This window comes from Myotis daubentonii, chromosome 15, assembly GCF_963259705.1.
Source record: "Myotis daubentonii chromosome 15, mMyoDau2.1, whole genome shotgun sequence".
Taxonomy (NCBI): Eukaryota; Metazoa; Chordata; class Mammalia; order Chiroptera; family Vespertilionidae; genus Myotis; species Myotis daubentonii.
In genome coordinates, this window is record NC_081854.1 from 12,490,905 (window position 1) to 12,514,975 (window position 24,071).

Genomic DNA, 24,071 nt, shown 5'->3' on the forward strand with positions numbered 1-24,071 from the left:
ACCTAACAACCACTGAAGCACCAGAGAAATATGGGGTGGTGTCCAAAGCGTACTGTATCTTAAAAACATAACATCCAAAATCCTGTTATATGTTCCCCCAATTTTCACCCACACCCCTTTCTCATGAATCTTTAGGAATTAAAATCAAGTTTTCCTTTCCTCATTCTGTTTGTTTCAATCACAAAATAAGACAGAAACTGCTTTAGCCAATTTGGCTCAGTGGATAGAGCATCAGCCTGCGGACCAAAGGGTCCCGGGTTCGATTCCGGTCAAGGGCACATACCTCGGTTGCAGGCTCCTCCCCGGCCCGGGCCCTGGTTGGGGCTCATGCAGAAGGCAACCAATTGATGTGTTTCTCTCACATCGATGTTTCTCTCTGTCTTTCCCTCTCCCTTCCACTCTTCCTAAAAATCAATGGAAAAATATCCTCTGGTGAGGATAAACAACAACAAAAAAAATAAGACAGAAACTTTACACAACTAATGCTAACTGGCACAGATGAAGTAATAAATGATAAGATAAACACTTTAGCCCATTACTGCTTGACAAGTGAAGTTTAGCAGAGCTCAGGAGCCAACTGCAAAAATCTTGCAAATTGCACACTGCATGATTTTATGTATTTATAATAAGTGATCACTTCCTTGAATTAAGGTTTCTTATAAAAATGCTTTTCCTATTACAATTTATTATGATTAGTAGGGTTTGAGCTCAGCAAAATTTTTAAGTAGTTATCCTATTTTTAAAAAATATGTTATTATTGATTTCAGAGAGGAAGGGAGAGGGAAAGAGAGGGAAACATCAATGATGAGAGAGAATCAGTGATTGGCTGCCTCTTGCATGCCCCACACTGGGGATCGAGCCTCAACCTGGCAATCAACCATGACCTCCTGGTTCATATGTCAGTGCTGAACCACTGAGCCACACTGGCCAGGCAGTAGTTATCCTACTTAGAATGGTTTTTCCTTTCCATCAAATTAGACATTTCCACCCTGACCAGTTTGACTCAGTGGATAGAGCGTCGGCCTGAGGACGGAAGGGTCCCGGGTTCGATTCTGGTCAAGGGCATGTAACTTGGTTGCAGGCACATCCCCAGTGGGGGTTGTGCAGGAGGCAGCTGATCGATGTTTCTAACTCTCTATCCCTCACCCTTCTTCTCTGTAAAAAATCAATATATATTTTTTTAAAAATTAGACATTTCCAGGCACCTTCTAATTGTTAGGCAGTGGTTTGAGGTCATGTTCATTCAGCAGTAAATAAACTTCCTGACCCCATGAAGTTTACATTCTCACGGACAGAGATTTCCGTCATTTTACCTTTGCAAAGGTCCCGATCTTCTTTATTTTTAAGGCCTTTATCCTGTGTAGATTTTAGTGAAACTAAAGGTTCTGACCAACTTATTGTACCACTCTTATAGGTTTACTCTATGGAGCATTCTCTTAAGAACTGTGACATTTTGAACTCTGCCAAAACACAGGCCACATTATGAACTCTATGATGAACCAGAAGACAGGAACTCTTACTAAGCCCTTATCACATGCAAAACATGTGTAGGGTTTCCCTGTAGTAAGGATTGTCAAATGAACTTGAAGACTTGAGGTCTGACTGAACTTATTACCATAGGCCACATTTACAGGGTTTCTCATCCCTGTGGGTCCTCTGATGAACATGAAGATACGAGTTCCACATGAGGCTGTTCCCACACTCTTAACATTTATAGGATTGCTCTCCAGTGTGTACTCATTGAAGAGATTGAAGATTTGAACTCTGACGCTCTTCCCACACAAAGCACATCTGTAGAGTTTCTCCCCTGTGTGGACTCGCTAATCATCTTGAAGACTTGTGGTATAGCTGAAGCTCCTATCACACACAGCACGTTTGTAGTATTTCTCTCCTGTGTAGATCTCTGATGAACATGACAATACCAAGATCTGCAGGGTTTCTCTGCAGTGTGGACTCACTGATAAGCTTGAAGACTTGAGGTCTTACTGAGGCTCTTACCACACACAGCACATATGTAGGGTTTCTCTCCTGGGTGTACTCACTGATAGGCTTGAAGATGTGAACTCCAACTTAAGTCCTTCCCACACACAGCACATTTGTAGGGTTTCTCTCCAGTGTGGATTCATTGATATTCCTGAAGACGTGAACAGTGATCAAAGCCCTTACCACATGTCCACATTTGTATGTCTTGTCTCCTGTATGAATTTTCTGATGGATCTGAAGGTGGGGAAATGGGAATGAAGCTCTTACCACATCTCTCATATATGTATGGCTTGAAGATGTGAGGTTTAACTCAAGCTCTTACCAAACATACCACATATATAGGGTTTCTCTCCTGTGTAGATCCTCTGATGAACAGGAAGACAGGAGCTCCACATGAAGCCTTTCCCACACACAGGATATTTGTAGGGTTTCTCTCCACTGAGGACTTATTGATGGGCTTGAAGATGTGAACTCAGTGAAGCTCTTTCCTCACATGTCACATTTGTATGGCTTCTCTCCCCTGTGGATCATCTAATGAACATGAAACAAGTTCCACATGAAGCCTTTCCCACATGCTTAACAATTGTAGGGTTACTCCCCAGTGTGGACTCAGTATGGTCTTGAAGGCTTGAAGTATGGTTGAGGCTCTTACCACACACAGCACATCTGTAGTGTTTCTCTATGTGTGTACTCACTGATGGGATTTAAGATATGAAGTCTGACTGAAGCTCTTACCACACACAGCACATTTGTAGGGTGTGTCTCCTGTGTGGATTCTCCAATAAACATAAAAACATGAGCTCCACATGAAGCCTTTACCACACACAGCACATTTATAGGGTTTCTCTCTAGTGTGGACTCACTGATGGGTCTGAAGACTTGAATTCTGACTGAAACTCCTCTCACACACCACATTTATAGGATTTCTCTCCTGTGTGTATCCTCTGATGAACATGAAGATTCAAGCTACACATGAATCTCCCACACTCTTTACATTTGTGTTAACTCTCCTGTGTTAACTCTCTGATGAATTTGCACATGGGAGCTTTGAATGTCTCCCCACACATTACATATATGGGGTTTTGCTCCTAGGAGAAAATGCTGATGAAATTCAAGATCGGGCCCACAACCTGGCATGTGCCCTGACTGGGAACCGAACCCATGACCTCCTTTCATGGGCTGATGCTCAGCTATTCTCTCTCCTTTTAAAGAGAGTTTTAAAAATAATTAGCCAATTTAATATACTTGAAATTACACAGAAAGCTTTCCCAAATCAAAATGAATACTAATAGTAATAATATCCTATGTATGTACACATATTTTTCAAAAAATGGATATTCTAAATATTTCCCTCGGCCCTAGGGAAAAACTTGCAAACATTTAAAGCCAAGTTCAAACAGGCAACTCCCAGGGATAGCAAGTGTCCTGTCGGTGGCACAGGGCAAGCCAAGAGCAATGGTTCTGTATGGGGGCATCTGGCAGTGGTACTCTGGATATTTGTGATCCACACATTGGAAATAAATTATTTCCAATGCTCAATACACACTTCTAATAAGCCATGGGTAACTTATTTACAAAAAAAATTGTTGTCTTTGACTATTGTTTCTTACAAAAACAGTGTTGTTGTTTTTTATCAATTGCATTGAAATCAAATTTATTACCACACCATTTTGTTTTGTCATTTACAGTCACTTTATTTTATACATTTACAAATATATCTTTAGAAAAATCCATAAAAAAGACTCTGACTTACTCTAAATTACAGGTTTCCAAAGAGATCATATTTTTAAATTAGATTAAAAATGTATAAAATTCTGAAGACTTCTAAGACCATAACTTACAACCTGGAGATTTTTGTCCAACGGTAAAGACATTAATTAAAGACTCTCTACAACAGTGTTGGAAGAGACCTTACCTAATCAGGTGCCTAACCATGAATGGACATCTGACCCTGACTCTGACACTTACCTCTATCTACAGTGGAGATCAAAGACTTTTCAAGAATAAAAAGCCCAAACATCAGAAATAGACAGCCATCCTGAGATACCAACAAGGCCTATAGACCTACAAATTAATGTTACTACTACTATTAGTAATAATAATAATAATAATAATAATAATACTTGTTCTTTAGGCTTTTCTCAAACCCTATACAATGTAAATGTAACCCAACTGTTAATAATTACTGAATGTGTATAACATCTACTTGCATGATAAATAATAATCTTTTTATGGTATCACTTTTAAAATTTATTTTTAAATGCTGTTATAAAAAGTTAAGTAAAAAGAAATATTAAGCCCAGCAGGTGTGGCTCCATGGCCGAGTGTCAACCTATGAACCAGGAGGTCACGGGTTGATTCCTGGTCAGGGCACATGCCCAGATTTCGGGCTTCATCCCTAGTGGGTGGTGTGCAGGAGGCGGGCAATTGATGATTCTCTCTCATCACTGATATTCCTATCTATCCCTCTCCCTTCCTCTCTGAAGTCAATAAAAATGTTTTTCTTAAAGAAATATTAAGCCAGGCCTGTGTAGCTCAGTGGACTGAGTGTTGTCCTATGCACCAAGAGGTCGCTGATTTGATTCCTGGTCAGGGCACATGCCTGGGTTTTGGGCTTAATCCCCAGTAAAGTGTGTGCAGGAGGCAGCCGATCAATGTTTCTCTCTCATTGATGTTTCTATCTCTCCCTTTCCCTTCCTCTCTCTCTCTAAAATCAATAAAAAATATTTTAAAAAGAGAAATATTAAGAAAGGAATTTATTTAAACACAAAAAAACTAATTATGAAACATATCTCACATTTGTATAACTTCTATCTTGTGTGGACTCTCTGATGAGCTTGAAGACTTGAGTTCTGACTGAAGTTTTTACCACACATGTCACATTTATAGGGTTTCCGTCCTGAGTGGATCCTCTGTTGAACGTGAAGATACGAGCTCCACATGAAGCCTTTCTCACACACACACAGCACACCTGTAGGGTTTCTCTCTACTGTGAACTCACTGATGAACTTGCAGAAGTGAAGTCTGATTGAACCTCTTAGCACACACGGCACATTTGTAGGGTTCCTCTGTAGTGTGGATTTGCTGATGAGTTTGGAGACTGCGGTCTGACTGGAAACTCTTACCACAGCCAGCACATTTGTAGGGTTTGTCTTTTGTGTGGACTCACTGATGTTCTTGAAGACGTGAACTGTGATTAAAGCCCTATGGCATGTCTCACATTTTTATGAGCTTGAAGATGAGACTTAGTGAGACTGACGATCTTGCCTCACAGGTGACATTTATAGGGATTCTCTCCTGTGTGGATCTTCTGATAAACCTGAAGATACAGGCTCTACATCAGCTGTTCTCAACCTGTGGGTCGCGACTCCTTTGGCGGTCGAACGACCCTTTCACAGGGGTCACCTAAGACCATCCTGCATATCAGATATTTACATGACGATTCATAACAGTAGCAACATTACAGTGATGAAGTAGCAACGAAAATAATTTTATGGTTGGGTCACAACATGAGGAACTGTATTTAAAGAGCCAGAAGGTTGAGAACCACTGCTCTACATGAAGTCTCTCCCACTCTTAACATTTGTAGGGTTTCTCGACAGTGTGGATTCGCTGGTGGTCTTGAAGACTTGAGGTATGGCTGAAGCTCTTACCACACACAGTACAGTTGTAGTGTTTCTCTCCTGTGTGGACTCGCTGATGGGACTGAAGATATGAACTCCGACTGAAGCTCTTCACACACACAGCACATTTGTAGGGTTTCTCTCCTGTGTGGACTCGCTGATGAGTCTGGAGACTTGAGGTCTGACTGAAGCTCTTCCCACACACGCTACATTTGTAGGGTTTCTCTCCTGTGTGGATCCTCTGATGAACATGAAGACTTGAGGTCACCATGAAGCCTTTACCACACTGTTCACATTTGTAGGGTTTCTCGCCAGTGTGGACACGTTGATGGTATTGAAGACTTGAGGTCTGACTGAAGCTCTTACCACACACAGCACAACTGTAGGGCTTCTCTCCTGTGTGGAATCGCTGATGGCCTTGAAGATGTGAACTCCGACTGAAGCTCTTACCACACACGGCACATTGGTAGGGTTTCTCTCCAGTGTGGATTCGCTGATGGGCTTGAAGATGTGAACTCTGACTGAAGCTCTTTCCACACACCCCACATTTGTAAGGTTTCTCTTCTGTGTGGATCCTCTCATGAACATGAAGATATGAGCTCCACATGAAGCCTTTCCCACACACGGCACATTTGTAGGGTTTCTCTCCAGTGTGGACTCGCTGATGAACTTGCAAATGTGATTTCTGACTAAAGCTCTTACCACACACAGTGCATTTGTACGGTTTCTCTCCCGTGTGGATTCGCTGATGGGCTTGAAGACTTGAGGTCTGACTAAAGCTCTTACTACACACAGAACACCTGTAGGGTTTGTCTCCAGTGTGGACTTGTTGATGTTCTTGAAGATGTGAACTATGAGTAAAGCCCGTACCACATGCCTCACATTTGTATGGCTTCTCTACAGTGTGGATTCGCTGATGGGCATGAAGCTGTGAACTCAGTCTGAAGCCCTTTTCACACACAGCACATTTGTAGGGTTTCTCTCTAGTGTGGACTCGGTGATGAACTTGAAGGTGTGAACTCCGACTGAAGCCTTTCCCACACACAGCACATTTGTAGGGCTTCTCTCCTGTGTTGATTCTCTGATGAATTTGCAGATGTAAGCTTTGACAGAAGTCTTCACCACACTCACCATTCCTATTGAATTTCTCTTCTGTGAGAACACTTTGATGAGTGCAAAGCAGCGAGCTATAACTGATGCCATCCCCACACTCACTACACATATGAGATTTTGCTCCTAGGTGTAACTGCTGATGAAGTTCAAGACTGGGGCCAAAACTGAAGCCTTGTCCATTCTCATGAGAATTTTGCTCTCCTGCATGAACTCCATTGTGCTGAAATGATGTCTTCATGAAACATTTTCCGCAATTCTTGTGGCTACATGACTTCTCACCTTTATGTACTTCCTGATCATCATCATGGTCATGAGAGGTCTTTTTAATATCACAACCATCACACTTACACAGTTTACATTTCCCATCAAACTGCTGACACCTACTCTGATAATTCTGTGACTCTCTCCAGAAATCCCAGGCGGTCTTACTTGGAAAATCTTGATTTTTTATACTATTGGCACTTTGAACTTCCCCTTGCACCTTTATTACATAGTTCTCATCTTCAGAAACCTGAGTAGATTCTGTTGCCCACAACTGGCAGAAGGAATCGCCTTGGACTGGCAAATCAGACCTCTTGCCTTGTATATTTATTATCAAGCCTTGATTTCTGGTTAACTTACTCATGATTTGTTCCCATATTGGCCAGCACACAAGGTCTTCATGAAAAAGGTCCCGTAATCCAACTTGTTGAAGAGTCTCTATCTCATTTTGATTCCGGTATCCTGAAAGGATAAGAATTCAGAGATGAAAATGAAGAAAAATGAATATTTACTCAGAAATAAAAATATTTCACCAGTCAACCACACTGGGAGACCATATTCGATCAGCTTGGACTTTGTCATTGGCTTTTTCATGCCTATGAAAACAAAGGGGTGATGAGTAGGCTCCTATCCACTAAATGTTAAGGAGACTCACTTGTAACTATAACAAGACTTAACTATGAAGTCAAAATTAGAAATAGATAGCTACAAAGCAGGGAACTTTCTCAGCAAAAGTAAAAAGGATATATAATATTCAACCAGTGAACAACTGGAAAAAAATAGAAAACTCATTTCCATATCTTATGGGAGTAAAATTCCTAAGATAATTGTTGCCACTTAATTTGGCTGAATTTTATGAACAATGTGAATGGCTAATATTCTCTTCCAGGCTTTGTACATATGTATTTGTACATATGAGAAGGTGCTGTGGTAGCCAGCATACAGGATGGTCCCCAATGATTCTGCCTCCTGATGTCCATATCCTATCAAATCCCTTCTCACAATGTATCAGGATTGATCTGTGAAGCCAATAGAATATGGCAGAAGTGAGAGTACATCACTTCCAAGGTTAGGTCATAAAAGACATTGTGGCTTCTGCCTTCCACTGTCTTGGGTGTAACCAGCTGGTGTAACTGCCATGTTTGGAAGACACTCAGGAGCTCAATGGAGAGGTCCACTGGCAAGGCCTTCTCCCAACAATCAGGTGAACGAGTGCATCTTGGAAGCTGAAACTTTAGTCCCATTAAACCTTCAAAGGCCTGAAGCTCTGCTGGACTCCTTGACAGGTTTATGAATTTCTGACCCTTATCATCCAGATAAGCTGCCACCAGATTCCTGACTCACAGAAGTATAAATAAATGCTTACTGTTATAAACTGCTAAGTTTAAGAATAGCCCTAGCTGGTTTGGCTCAGTGAATAGAGTGTTGGACTGTGGACTGGAAGGACCTGGGTTCAATTCCAGACAAGGGCACATGCCCGGGTTGCGGGCTCAATCCTAGGTAGGGGGCGTGCAGGAGGCAGCTGATCAATGATACTCTCTCATCATTGATGTTTCTATCTCTCTCTCCCTTTCCCTTCCTCTCTGAAATCAAGAAAAATATATTTTAAAAAATAAATAAATCCTGTAGAAATACTAATATCAATCAACATAAAAGACATTTAAGAGTAGTTATAGAGGTATAAGTAGCTAATACAAGTACCATAAAAATTATTGTTCATCAGAAGCATAATAATGTTCTTTTCTTTTTTTGATGTTAAATATATTTTATTGATTTTTTCACAGAGAGGAAGGGAGAGAGATAGAGAGCCCGAAACATCAATGAGAGAGAAACATTGATCAGCTGCCTCTTGCACGCCCCCCAGTGGGGATGTGCCCGCAACCAAGGTACATGCCCTTGACCAGAATCGAACCCGGGACCCTTGAGTCCGCAGGCCGACGCTCTATCTACTGAGCCAAACCGGTTCTGGCTATTTTTTTTTTTTTTTGGCATAATAATGTTCTTAAATAATCCCTAAGTCACACTGCTTTTTTCTCCCCTTGTGAGCTGTCTCCAGGAGTGAAGACAGTGAGATCCACATAGCACCATTCTCAATGAGCTTTTGTTTATAAGAATTCTTATGAGAGAAGAAAGCCTTTGGTTTGTGCATTATTGCAGTGAAATTAGGCCTCTAGGACATTCCTCATAGATGGAGCAGGGCAACTAGATAGACACCAAAAAATGCAAAACCTTGTGATATTCTGATGTTGCCAAAAGGAACTTTTATAAGGGAGACGTGCGCAGAATCCTATCTAATAAAAGAGAAAAATGGTAATTGGCGTACGACGATACCCTTTTCATTGGCTAATCAGGGCTATATGCAAATTAACTGCCAACTAAGATTGGCAGTTAACTGCCAACAACATGGCGGTTAATTTGCATATATAGGCACAATGCAGGGAGGCGAAAGGGAAAGCAGGAAGAAGGCCCCTGCCACTGACAGTGATTGGAAACCCAGGGGGGAGCTAAGAGCTGGGGGGCAGGGCAAAGGCGGCCCTGGGGCCGCCTTTGCCCTGCCCCCCAGCCATGATCAGAGAATCAGGTGCCTTTTCTGCCCTGGCCAGTGATAGCAGGAAGTAGGGGTGGAGCCAGCGATGGGAGCTGGGCACGGTCGAAGCTGGCAGTCCCGGGAGCTAGGGGTCCCTTGCCTGGGCCTAAAGCGAAGCCCACGATTGCGGGGCCACTGCAGCTGCGGGTCCCCGCTGCCCGGGCCGGACGCCTAGGCCAGAGGTGTTAGGCCTGAGCAGGGGCGGAGCCTGCAACCACGGGGAGCTAGGGGTCCCCTGCCCAGGCCTGACACCTCTGCCAGAGGCCTCAGGCCTGGTCAAGGAGCCGATCTGGTGATTGGTGATCGGAGGGTGATGAGGGTCAACTCCTCTGGCCGAGGCATCAGGCCTGGGTGGGGGGTGGAGCCGGGGATTGGGGGGATATGATGGTCCCCTTGCCCAGGCCTGAAGCCTGGGTCAGAAGTGTCAGGCTTGGGCAGGGGGTGGAGCAAGCGATCAGAGGGAGATGGGGGTCCCCTGCCCAGGCATGATTCCTGGGCCAGAGGCCTCAGGCCTGGGCAGGGGCCAGAGCCAGTTATCAGGGGGAGATGGGGGTCCCCTGTCCAAGCCTGACACCTCTGGTTGAGGCGTCAGGCCTGGGCAAGGGGCCGATCAGGCGATCGGAGGGTGATGGGGGTCTACGCCTCTGGCCGAGGCATCAGGCCTGGGCTGGGGGCAGAACCAGTGATGGGGGGAAATGAGGGTCCCCTGCCCAGGCCTGACGCCTCTGTCAGAGGTTTCAGGCCTGGGCAAGGGGCTGATCCTGCGATTGGAGGGTGATGGGGGTCAACGCCTGAGGGCTCCCAGTATGTGAGAGGGGGCAGGCTGGGCTGAGGGACACTCCCCCCTCTACACACACCCAGTGCACGAATATTGTGCACCGGGCCCCTAGTATACTATAAGATTCGTTCAACTTTCTGAGGAGTGGGAGTTACAGAGATGCATCTATTTGTCAAAACTAATCAAATTGCATGCTTAGTATGTGCATATGTAAATGTTACCTCAATAAAAAGAACTTACACAAATAAGAAGTCATTTCACTACCTGAAAATTCATATACATGTATAAACTGTGCAGTTTTCTGTATATATTTCAATAAAATGTTGGCCCAAAATTAAAAAATAAAAGTAAAGACTTGTTAGAGAAGGCAAAGCAGCCCTGGCCAGGTATCTTAGTTGGATGGAGCATTGCCCAATATGATCGGTTGCGAGTTCAATCCCTGGTCAGGGCACACACAAGAGTCAACCAATGAATGCCTATATTAGTGGAACAACAAATCAATGTCTCTCGCTCACCCTTTCTCTCAAATCAATTAATTCTATATAATAAAAGCCTAATATGCAAATCGACCGAATGGCGGAACGACCGGTCGCTATGATGCACACTGACCGCTAGGGGGCAGACGCTCAATGCAGGAGCTGCTCCTAGCCCACAGGCCCCAGGCCAGCCAAGGCGGGTGCCAGAGGGGGCCCCTGATCGCCCCGCCGGTCGCCCCACAGAGGGAGGTGACCGGCGGTGGTGGCAGGGAGCAAGGCGGGCAAACAGGCGGCGCCAGGCTGGCTAAGGCAGGTGTCAACGGGAGCCCCCCGATCGCCCTGCCAATCACCCCACAGATTGGCCCTGATCACCGGCCAGGCCTAGGGACCTTACCTGTGCACGGATTTCATGCACCGGGCCTCTAGTCAATCAATAATAAAATATAGCCTTCCTTTAAAAAAATAATTATTATTTTAAAAGGCAAAGCAGTTATAAAGCAAAACCAGACAACAGTTGTAACTGGAATGGTAATTCCAAGGTAGGTCTGTACAGAAAAATAAGGGAGCGAGTCAAATGGAGGCAGCATCTAACCTCCCTGACTGTGGGAAAACCTCTAGCAGCATGAAGACACAAGAGCAGAAATGATGAAAGGACTGAGAAGACTTTCCCCCACTACTCACCACAGGCAGGGCCTCGTCTGTCAGATAAGCAGCTAGATTCTCCTGGTTCTTTTGCTTCTCTGATTTAGCTTTTTATTTTTGTGCTTATATCCAATAGGGATGACTGTAATTACTGTATTGTAGGCTGGGCTTACTTGAGGGATACACAAAGTATAATAAGTGAATGAAGAAGGGAGTGAAGAAGAAGGGGAAATGAAGGAAAGGAAGGGAGGAGGGAGGAAGGTAGGCAGGGATGATGTCACCGGGTAAATGGATGGGGCACTGCTCACAATGGCAATGCAGAGAACGAACACAGGTTAAGAGAAGCTGTGAGGGAGCCTTTTCACTCACATTCAAATGGGACCGCCTACCCATTCATCCATTAATTCATCATTTAATCATTCATCAAACAAATAATTAATTAACATATCCTGTGAGTTAAGATACAATCCCTGATCTCCTGATGTTACACTCAAATGGGGAAAGAAAGACAATATACAAGTAAACAAAACATAATCCTTTAATATATCAGCAAGTAATTAATGATCAGTCACAAAATAAGACAGGGTAGGGGGCTGGGGATTTTAAGCAGAGTGCTCAGAACAGGCTTCTGAGCTGAGATGACATCTGAGCAGACACGGATGAGTGAGGCAGGAGACAGCAGGATGTGCGGGGAGAACCAGGAAGAGCAAGAGAAAGGCCATGAACTGGAGCAGTTGGCGTGTCAGAGACACAGCACGCGGTCTTGTGTGGCTGGAAGGCTGAGGAAAGGAAATCCAGCCAGAGCGGGAGAGGGCGGCCAGGTCAGGCAGCGCCTGCAGGCCACTGGAATTATTTCAGACTGTATGAGTGAGATGGAAGTCATGCAAGGGTGAACAGACCAGTTACCTGATCTGACTGACCAGTTACGATCTGGCTGCTGTAGGAGAACAGACTACAGAAGGCAAAAGCAGAGGCAAGGAGGCAGTGAGAGAGCCGCTGTAAGTAAGCAGCGTGATGAATGATGGAGGCTTGGGCCCAGGAAGGACCCGGCTGCCTGGCTGTCACCTGCTCACCTGCCTCCTGAGGTTTCTGTCTCCACCATCGGAAGCTACTCTTCTCTCCCCAAGTGTCATTTCCTATCCAATGTGAAGGGTTGATATGCTATGAAAAATAAATGGCTTATATACAAGGGGATACACTAAAGGCAAAAACTTAATCCTCATCCAAAAAGGCAATACTACGATCCTTATGCATGCTAAATAGTATTTCTCCAAATTCTGATCCTGACTTATTGCAATAAATACAACAGGCAGCCCTAGCTGGTTTGACTCAATGGATGGAGTGTCGGCCTGTGGACTGACGGGTCCCGGGTTTGATTCTGATCAAGGGCATATGCCCGGGTTGTGGGCTCGATCCCCAGTGGGGGGCGTGCAGGAGGCAGCCAATCGATGATTCTCTCTCATCATTGATGTTTCTATCTCTCTCTCCCTCCCCCTTCCTCTCTGAAATCAATAAAAGTACATTTTAAAAAATACAACAGGCAATCACATGATCATCGTTTCCTGACCTACTCACAGTTCTGGTTATGACAAGGAGCTATGCTGTCTTTATTCTACTTTGTTCAGTACAATAAAGATGTAACTAAACAACTGATTTTAAACGCCACCAAGATGTCAATACTGCAATTTGCAAAAAATAGGAAAAGTACAGACAGGATATCTCACAGGACTTAGGAAACTGAGATCCCAGGTTTGAGACACATTTCAAGAGTCCCAAAGTCTTAAACATTTGAAATCCAAATACTCCTGGGAGCTGACATTCAGTGACAGGGCGCCTGTCCTCACCCACTGAGACCAGGTTCCGGAAGTTCTCCAGCATCACGTCTCGGTACAGCTTCCTCTGGGACGGGTCCAGCAGCCCCAGCTCCTCCTCCGTGAAGACCACAGCCACGTCCTGGAACGTCACCGCCTCCTACAACACCACACACAGGAAACCTCAACTTTATGACCCATGGGCTGGGGGAGAGGGCAGCACTGAGGGGCAGAGAGGATGGGGGAAGTTGACCTGGATTCTGCCAGCCCTGAGTCTATTTTGTTAAAATATATTTTATTGATTTTTTACAGAGAGGAAGGGAGAGGGATAGAGAGTCAGAAACATCAATGAGAGAGAAACATTGATCAGCTGCCTCCTGCACACCTCCTACTGGGGATGTGCCTGCAACCAAGGTACATGCCCTTGACCGGAATGGAACCTGGGACCCTGAGTCCGCAGGCTGCTGCTCTATCCACTGAGCCAAACCGCTTAGTGCCTGAGTCTATTTTAAGGACCTTCCCCCTCTTCTCCACCCAGCATGTCAATTTCATACACTAATTTTCCACAGTCCCTTCAAAAGTATGTGCAATTTACCTTCTTTGGTGTGGCTCAGTTGGTTGAACACCAGAAGGTCTCGGGTTCGATTTCTAGTGAGGGCACATGCACGGGTTGCGGGCTCGATCCCCAGTAGGGGACTTGCAGGAGGCAACCCATTGATGCTTCTCTCTCACCCTCTCATTTCCTCTCTCTCTCTCAAAATAATAAAAACATATATGAAAAATTGTGCAATTACGAATAATCCCTGTTTATTTCACTTGGTGCCATTTGTGAGCATTCCTACGTAAGCACCCTGGAACCGTAACTCCTCAGTTGTGGGGGATATATGTTTGGTTAGTGCTACCAAACTGTTCCAGCAATGTTGGGTTAATTCACTCCCGACAGGCTCTGGTGGCTCTTATCTTTCCTTTCTCACTCACACATTCGCTAAGCCTGGGGATTCTCACTTGGTTACAATTTAACAAACCAACAGGTCATCCTTCCTGAGCAGCAATGAAATTGGTCCTCTGTGCTCTCAAGGCACACGCCACCTGCCTGTGACACTACGTAGGACAGCACTCAAAGTGACCGCGTTCATGCCAGAATCCCTCGGTTTAAATCCCAAAGCTGTGCCCCTCACCAGCTGCAAGACCTAAGACCAGTGGTTCTCAACCTTCCTAATGCTGCGACCCTTTCATACAGTTCCTCATGTCGTGGTGACCCCCAAGCATAAAATTACTTTCGTTGCTACTTCATAACTGTAATTTTGCTACTGTTATGAATCGTCATGTAAATATCTGATAGGCAGGATGTATTTTCATTGGTACGAATTGAACATAATTAAAGCATAGTGATTAATCACAAAAACAATATGTAATTATCTATGTGTTTTCCGATGGTCTTAGGCGACCCCTGTGAAAGGGTCGTTTGACCCCCAAAGGGGTCGGGACCCACAGGTTGAGAACCACTGCCTTAGACCAACAAATCCCTTAACCTATTACATCCGTGTGATGGTGTTCATATCGGAATATTCTTACACACGGAAATGAAGGAGGATATGTAAGTTCCTATAAGTGTACTGTCCAATTCAGTAGCCACTAGTCACATGTGGCTATGTAAATTTACATTTATGTAAAATCAAAAATTCTCTCCCACAGTTGCACTAGCACATTTCAAATGCTCAAGAGCCACCATGGCCTGTAGCTACCATGCTAGACAACCCAATAACAGAACATACCCATCACCTCAAAAGTTCTACTGTAGCCGAAACTGGTTTGCTCAGTGGATAGAGCGTCGGCCTGCAGACTGAAAGGTCCCAGGTTCGATTCTGGTCAAGGGCATGTTCCTGGGTTGCGGGCACATGCCGGGTAGGAGATGTGCAGGAGGCGGCTGATCGATGTTTCTCTCCCATCGATGGTACAGCGCTGTCTTAGAACACATAGTAGGTCCTCAATGAATATTAGCTTTTATTACTATGATGATGAAAAATACATTTATTTTTTAATGTATACATGTACACTGATAGTCCGACAGAAAACTTTATGACTCTGCTTAATATTATCAGTGGGACTTTTGCTGCTGCATCACTGATGACAGAGATTTTACATCAGGTTTATATTTTGTGACCTTCAGAGATATGCACGAGCTACTACTTTCATCCGTCAGGCTACTCCTATTACTAGACTTAACAAAATTCATCACTGAGAACAAAGATTCACAAGCATATGTGGATGAAACCAAAACACTGGTCGGATCTAGGAAGGCAGGGAGAGTTAAGGCAGAGGCATAGAAATTGCTCTGCCCCTCTCTCGTCAATCCATATCTATGGTCTTTAAGATAACTTGTTATGTAGAATTATTTATTTATCTAAGATGCACCTACACTGAATTTATCTGAAAAATAAAAAAGTCGATATTAAGAAAAAAATTGTAAATGGAAGATTATGAGAGGGTTTTGCGTGCCAGCAAAAGTTACTTGCGTGCCATGTTTGGCACGCATGCCAGGGGTTGCCCACCCCTGTACTAGGCCGTCTGACACCACCCACGCTGGGAAAAGATAGGTGGTTCATTATCGCAAGGGGGCAGGGGTAGGGGGGCAGTCCAGGGTCACACCTTGTCTCCACTGACTCTGTAGGGCTGGAAGGTACTGGCTTCCCCTTGGCAGGGAGGCTAGGGTGGCTCCTTACAGCCCGGCAGGCTGGGGCTGGGGCTGCAGTTTTTCTGTAGTATTTGGCAGGGGAAGAGCAGTTACTATCTAAAAGTTTGCTATCTTGCCCTGGCCAGTTTCGCTCAGTGGCTAGAGCGTCAGTCTGCGACTGAAGGGTCCCAGGTTCGATTCCAGTCAAGGGCACATGCCCGGTTGCGGGCTTGATCCCCAGTGTGGGGCCTTGCAGAGGCAGCCTGATCAATGATTCTCTCTCATCACGGATGTTTCTACTTCTCTCTCCCTCTCCCTTCCTCTCTGAAATCAATAAAAATATACTTTTAAAAAAAAGAAAATGAAAATGAAATAAAAGTTTGCTGTCTTGCTAGGCTGCCCCTTTCCTGGCTCTTTGACTAGTCAGAGGCTTGAGGCTTTTTGGGTCTGCGCCCATTGCTGCTCTCATTACCATTCTCTGCAGCACCCAGTCTTAGATGAGGCGAGAAGAAACCCCAAGTAACTCAGTGCCATGTCACTCCTGAGTCTTGCGGTCCCTGGCCGGTCTGCCTTCTCTCTACCTTCCACGTTTGTTTTACACTCCGTGTCCAGGAGTGTTAGCTGTACTTCGTTTTAGCAGGAAGAACAGGAAAAGACCATCTCTTCCATCTTTCCAGAAGTGGCAGTCTCCAGAGCAGAGCACGTATGTCGGAAACCTGTTGCAGCAGTGCTCTCTAAAACGACTTTTTAAAAACCTTCAGCCATGTTAATGCCTAGGAATAGCAGATTTTTTAAAGAAACATAACTTATTGAAATATGATAAAGTTATTAAAAATGCAGGGGAGAGAAACATCTGTTGGCTAGAACAGGGGAACTGGTGTTGAACATTCCCTCCTACCACAAAAAACGTAGGAAATATACAGACAAAATATATGGAACAACTGTTTTCAACATTGAAAGCACACCCCTTTAATCCCTGAAATAAAAGAAGCGTATAAGATAAGCCCTATGATCACCCTAGATTTCTGCTTGTAGATAATTTTTAAAAAAATCTTTATTGATTTCAGAGAGGAAGGGAGAGGGAAAGAGAAATAGAAACATCAATGATGAGAATCATTGATTGGCTGCCTCCTGCATGCCTCCTACTGGGGATCAAGCCCGCAACCCAGGCATGTGCCCTTGATTGGAATCGAACCTGGGACCCTTCAGTCCACAGGCTGATGCTCTATCCACTGAGCCAAACCAGGTAGGGCTGCTTGTAGATCATTTTTGAGCTGCAGGTGCAAGAAGGGGGAACCCAAACAGAGCCTCTCTGACTTGGAGGCAGAAATCAGAGAATAAGGAGGCCAAGGGAGCTGAAAATTCCAGGGCGGAGTTCCAGAAGGAAGGGAGCTATGCAGAGGAAGAACGCTGCTAATCTGCAAAGGAGCCTGCATCCCTTTGAGATTAAGGCTAAAAACGAAACTGAGCAGGTACAGGATGAAAAAGCACAGGCCCAGCCAAGAGTGGCAAAGGAGCCATTGGCTGAATGGTTCCCAGAGCTTAGTAGGACTCAGAGGTGTTTGAATTCCAAACAGCCAAAGTGAAAGCCCTCCCTGATCACTAGGGACCTTCAACAGCAGCCCCCGAAGGACCAGGCTTTAGTAAAAGGGCTAAACTATCTTGAGAAAGGAGTTTCTCAACAGGCACTACTGACATTTGTTGCAAGGGGGTGGGGTGGGTGTTTTCCTGCACATAGTAGGACTTTCATCAGCATCCCTGGCCTCTGTCCAGTAGTTGTCAGTGGTACCCACCTCTCCAGTCATGAGAATCAAAAATGTCTAGACATTGCCAAATGTCCCATGGTGGGGCAAAATGGCTCAAACTGAGAACCACTGCTCCAAGATAAAGCTTACTCTAGACCAGCGGTTCTCAACCTGTGGGTCGCAACCCCTTTGGCGGTCCAACGACCCTTTCACAGGGGTCGCCTAAGACCATGCTGCATATCAGATATTTACATGACGATTCATAACAATAGCAACATTACAGTTATGAAGTAGCAACGAAAATAATTTTATGGTTGGGTCACAACATGAGGAACTATATTTAAAGGGCCAGAAGGTTGAGAACCACTGCTCTAGACTCACCCTATCACGGCTTAAAAACAAAGCTCAAAAGAATCAAACTGAACCAAAGGGTCATACAACCATCTGAGTATAAAGAGAAATAGTGTTTTACAAAATGTAACATTCATTCATGATATCAACCCTAAGTAGCAATTTAACCACAATAAAGGCATCTACAAAAGCCCATCAGGTAGCCCAGCTGGTGTGGCTCAATTGGTTGAGCATTGTCTCATACACCCATTTGATTCCAGGTCACAGCACATGCCCAAGTTGTGGGCTCCATTGCTGTTAGGGGGCCTGCAGGAGGCAGCCAATTGAGTTTCTCTCATCAATGTTTCTGTCCCTCTCTCCCTCTCCCTTCCTGTCTCTAAAAAATCAATTGAAATATATTACAAACAAACAAACAAACAAACCCACCAGGTAATGATGAAAGACTGAATGCTTTTTCTCTAAGATTAGAAGCAAGGCAAGGCTGTATGTGGTCAGGACTTCTATTCAAAACTGTTCTAGAAGACCTAGCCAATGCAATAAGGGAAGAAAAAGAAGTCAACAGAATGAAGATGGGAATGCAAGAAGTACAACTCTTTATTTGTTGTCTATATAAAAAATTCAGTGATGTACAAAATATTACTAGAACTAGTATGCAAATTTAGCAGAGTCAAGATACAAAAATCAATTATATTTATATATTCTAGCAACAAACAAATAGAAATTGAATTTTAAAGCCAATACCATTTATTTCTTATTTTTTATTATTTACTTCAGAGAAGAAAGGAGAGAGGGGGAGAGGGAGAGGGCGGGAGGCAGAGAGAGAAAGAAACATTAATGATGAGAGAGAATCATTGATTGGCTGCCTCCTGCATGCTCCATACTGGGGATTGAGTCCACAACCTGGGCATATGCCCAATCTGGAATAGAATAGTGACCTCCTGCAAAACCAATACCATTTAGAACATCAAACCCAAAACATCACTTAGGGATAAATTAAACAAAATATGTGTAAGAACCCCTGGCCACTATGACTCAGTGGTTAGAGAGTCGGCCCACACACCAAAGGGTCACATGTTTGATTCCAGGTCAAGGATAGATATCGAAGTTGCAGCTTCTTTCTTTTCTTTTCTTTTCTTTTCTTTTCTTTTCTTTTCTTTTCTTTTTTCTTTTTTTTTTCCTCTTCTTTCTTTCTTTCTTTTTCTTCCTTTTTAATATATTTTTATTGATTTCAGAGAGGAAAGGTAAGGGAGAGAAAGATAGAAACATCAATGATGAAAGAGAATCATTGATCGGCTGCCTCCTGCACGCCCCACACTGGGCATCAAGCCCACAACCCGGGCATGTGCCCTGATCGGGAATCAAACCGTGACCACCTGGTTCATATATTGATGCTCAACCACTGAGCCACAAGGGTTGGGCCCAGGCTTGCACTTTCGATCCCTGACCCCAGCTGGGGTGAGCGCAGGAGGTAACTATTCGATGAGTCTCTCTCATGTTGATGTTTCTCTCTTTCTCTTCTCCTCCTCCTCCTTTTTCTTTTCCTCCTCTACTTCATCCTCCTCTTTCCCTTCCTTCCACACTCTCTAAAAGTAAAATCAATGGAAAACATATCCTTAGGTGATAATTAACAACAACAACAAAATATATGTAAGAAATCTGTACACTGCAAACTATAAAACATGACTGAGAGGAATGAAATAAGCCCTAAATAAATGAAAAAAAGAGATAAATGAAATATCTAAATGTTCATGGGTCAGAAGGACTTGTATCCAGAATCCAAAAAGAACTATTAAAATTCAAGAGTAAGAACATAACTTATTTTAAAAATTGAACAAGAGAGTTGAACAAACAACTCCAAAAGAAGATATACAAATGATCAAAAAGAAGAAAAGATGTTCAAAATCCTCAGGCAACAGGGAAATGCTAATGAAAGTTGTACTGATTAAAAAAGAAAGAAAGAAAAACCACACTGACATACCACTATACTGTCATTAGAATGGCTAAAACTTAAACGTTTGAAGATATATCCTGTTGGAAACTATGGGATTCTAACCCATTTCTGTTGAAAATGTAAAATATACAACTACAGTGTAAAATGATTTGACAATTTTTTAAAAGAGATTCTCTTCCTAGTTATTTATCAAAAGAAAAAGAAAAAAGAAAGGAAACCCATGTTCACCCATAAGACCAGTCCACAAGTGGTCATAGAAGTTTATTTACATTTACCAAAAATGAATAGGTGAATGGATAACCCAATAGTGGTATGCCCATAAAACGAAATACAATGCAGCAACAAAAAGGAATAAACTGTTTTTTTTAAAAAGGAATAAACTATTGATATGTGTTCAAAACCATAATGATGAACAAATGAAGCCAGACACAAAGAGAACATCCTATATAATTCCATTTATATGCACTCAAGAAAAGATTACTCTGCAGATGTAAAGTTAAATTAGTTGCTGTTGCCTACAGTCAGGGGTGTGGGAAGAGGCATGAGGGAACCTTTTGGGGTGATGGAAACAGTCTACATTTAGATGGGGCGGTGGTCACAAGGCATGTATATTTGTCAAAACTGATTGGAAAACTTTATCTTATGTATATTACATGCAAATTACAACTTAAAAATGATAACAAAGACACAACTAAGAAAACCACAGAAAGGAAAAATATTTACTCACAGTAAATATAACTGACAAAGGATTTGAACTCAGAATATGAAAAGGAAACCTTCATTAACAATAAAAAGTAGAAGCATATTTTTAAAATGGGCAAACAACTGCAATAAACTTTTCAAAAGGTATATATATACTAAAGGCCTGGCACATGAATTCGTGCACGGATGGGGTCTGGCCAGCCTGCCCCAATCAGGGCTGATCAGGCTGGGCTGGCTGGGGGAAGGGGATGCGGGAGGTTGGCCAGCCAGTCCTGCCCCCGATCGGGACGGGGGGGGGGGGGGGGCTGATTGGGGACAGAGCCAGGCAGGGGGAAGGGCCTCGGCCGGCTGGGGGGAGGGGCCGTGGGCAGTTCACCAGCTGGCCCCGCCCCCTGGTTGAACTCTCAGTCAAACTACTGGTCCAGGAGACAATTTGCATATTAGCCTTTTATTATACAGGAGGATCGTTTAAATGCACATGAAAAAGTATCCAACATCATTTTTCATGATGGAAATAGAAATTACAGTGATAGTGAGATGCCATTCATTAGAATCCTATATAATAAAAGCGTAATATGCAAATCAACCGAACAGTGGAATGTCAGGTTGGCTGAGGGCAGGGCCAGTGAGCAGGTGATGCTAGGCCAGCCAAGGCGCGTGCCAGAGGGAGGGGACGGCGATGGGGTGAGGGGGACAGCGGCGACCAACAGCGAGGCGATGGGGGCTGATGCCATCCCCTGATCATCCGCCCAGTCACCTCCTGCAGAAGGAGGCCATGGGTGGCGGGACGATTCTGGGTGGGGCCAGCTGCTTGACATCCCCAGATAGGCCCACCAGGGTGGCCTCCCATAGAGGGAGACCAGACTGCTAAACCATCAGTTGGACATCCCCTGAGGGCTCCCGAACTGTGAGAGGGCACAGGCTGGGCTGAGGGATCTCTCCCTAGTGCACAAATTTTCATGCACTGAGCCTCTAGTCTGTATATATAAAAACCTAATATGCAAAGTGTTCCCTCAGGAGTTCATCCGACCAAGAGTTCGATCACTCGCTATGATGTGTGCTGACCACCAAGGGGCAGCACAGAATGAAGGAAGGCCCTGGCCAGCAGCCAGCAGCTGGAGAATGGAGTCACTGCTGGCAGCCGGCAGCCACTAGGCACCCTACTGTGCATGAATTTCGTGCACTGGGCTTCTAGTGACTGAAATAAAAAGATCTACATCAAACTATAGCAAAGATATAGAGCAACTGAGACTCTCAGATGCTGTGGTGGGCTGTAAATGGTACCACCTCTTTGGGTAACTGCTTACATTCACCTACCCTACAAACTGTGTCTTTCCACTTCTGGATGATTACTCAAGAGATATGAAAATATACCCACAAGAAGACCTGCACAAGAATGCTCAGAGGACCGTTATGTATATCAAAAGCTGCCACAGAACCCAAATGTCCTTCAAAAGGAGAATTTTGTCTATCCTTCCAAAGGGTAAACAAAGTGTCCTATAGATTCATAAAATGTAATACAACTCAACAATAAAAAGGAATAATGTAGTGATGCATACCACATAGACGAATCTCAAAAACATTATGCTGAGTGAAAAAAGCCAGGCACAAGAGTACAGACTGTACAAATTAAGTATATTAAATTTGTAAGCAAGTAAACTAAACATGCGATGACAGATCGGAACAGCAGATACCTCTGAGGGGTAGAAAACTGACTCAAAAGAGTATGTGGTACGAGAGAACACGGGCCCCCTCCAACTCTCCCCTGTGGGAATGTAATGAAGGTCATCTGAGAGTAAACCATGGGACTTTGGGAACCTGGCCAAGGCCTGGGTCAAGAAAGGGCCAAAAAGAAAACGTTTCTGGGTGTGAGCCTAGAAGGAAACATTATGGCTGGTTGCTCTGTCATCTGTGCTCTATATAACCCTGGAGACTTCAATGGCAACCGCTCCCCCTCCGCCCCTCCATGCCCCTGCCCCACGCACATGTAAGTTCAAATAAGTCCTAATAAACTCATGTCTTTCACAGCCAGTCCAAGAGAGAACTTTTGGGGGTAATGTAAATGGTCTACTTCAGGTTTTGGGTGGTGGTCCAATGTAATTATTCAACTTTCAAAATGGGGCACAGCACTGTCACGGACCTAACACTTAAGATGTCTAATTTTTGTAAGTAAATTATATTTCAAGTTTAAAACTCATGCAGAGAGAAACCAAGATGGCGGCATAGGTAAACACTGGAGTTTGCTGCCTTGAACAACCACTTCAAAAATACAACTAAAAGACGGAACGGACATCATCCAGAACCACAGGAAGGCTGGCTGAGTGGAAGTTCTACAACTAGAAGGAAAGAGTAAAACATACTGAGACTCAGAGGAGGCGCAGTGCTGAAGTAAAATACTAAGGTGCGGAGTGCATGCGGAGCAGGCTGGCGGCTGAGGGCGTGGTTGTTGTTTTCAATTGGGAGGGAGTCTCAGACTCTGAGCTCCAGCTCTGGGCAAGTCTCTAGGTACCCAGACGAATACAGGAGAAGCGGGACTGTCTGGCATAGCTCAGAACCCTAGGGCAGCTTTCTCTCTGTGGGGCTTGCAGCAATTACTGGGACACAGAGAAGCAGAGCCTCTGAGGGCAAGACTGAGAGCAGCCATAATTGCTAACCCCGCCCTGTTGATCCCGTGGGACCCGCCCCGCCCCACCCAAGCCCTGCAGGGAGACTTTTGCTGGATATCCTCAGGCAAAGGCTGGATTAGCACCTCCCTAGAGATCCAGGAGCCAGGAAGCCCAGAGGTCAGAGTGGGACCATCCAGTTTGCAGCTCTGTGGAACCATAAAAGACACACTCAGGGGAAAGACTCAGTGAGCACCAAAGCCCAATTGAAGCAAGTCTAGCCCCAGAGGGGTGTCTCCAGCACAGAAGTTCTCCCACTGCAGACACAGCTGATTCTCACAGCCAATTGGCCTGGAGGTCAATTCCTCACAGTGATAACTACAACAATCAAGGCTTAATTACAACAAGACTGTGCACAAAGCCCACAAGGGGGTGCACCAAGAGTGTCTACCTCAGGTAATTGGGACACTTAGCACAGAAAGGAACTCTATCAACACAGCGAAGCATAAAAAATGCCGAGACAAAGAAACAGGACACAAACGACAGAATTGGAGGAAAGCAAACTGCTGGATATAGAGTTCAAAACCACACTTTAAAGGTCTTTAAAGAACTGTCTAGAAGCCGCCGATAAACTTAATAAGGCCCTCGAAAAGACTGGTGAGACCGCCAATAAATGTAGTGAGATCTTCAAGAAGACTGGTGAGACCGCCGATAAATGTAGTGAGATCCTCAAGAAATCTAATGAGACCCTCGATGTTGTGATAAAGGACC

The 24,071-nt window shown here is 44.4% G+C and overlaps 1 protein-coding gene across 8 annotated transcripts in view; it reads right to left on the bottom strand.

Moving 5' to 3' along the window:
- Positions 1 to 1,135: 1,135 nt before the first annotated feature.
- Positions 1,136 to 24,071, bottom strand: part of LOC132216768 (zinc finger protein 227-like) — a 123,424-nt gene continuing 100,488 nt past the window's right edge. For 3 of the 8 annotated variants that reach the window (XM_059666264.1, XM_059666271.1, XM_059666267.1), the window contains exons 3-5: positions 13,308 to 13,434; positions 5,534 to 7,442; positions 1,137 to 5,315 (exon numbers count right to left, since the gene is read on the bottom strand). In XM_059666264.1, coding sequence (XP_059522247.1) covers positions 5,560 to 7,442; positions 13,308 to 13,434 — 2,010 coding nt within the window. In that variant the 3' untranslated portion in view covers positions 1,137 to 5,315; positions 5,534 to 5,559. Of the gene's footprint in view, positions 5,338 to 5,533; positions 7,443 to 13,307; positions 13,435 to 24,071 lie in introns of all 8 variants that reach the window. The other 5 variants (XM_059666270.1, XM_059666269.1, XM_059666268.1 and 2 more) reach the window with 4 other exon arrangements.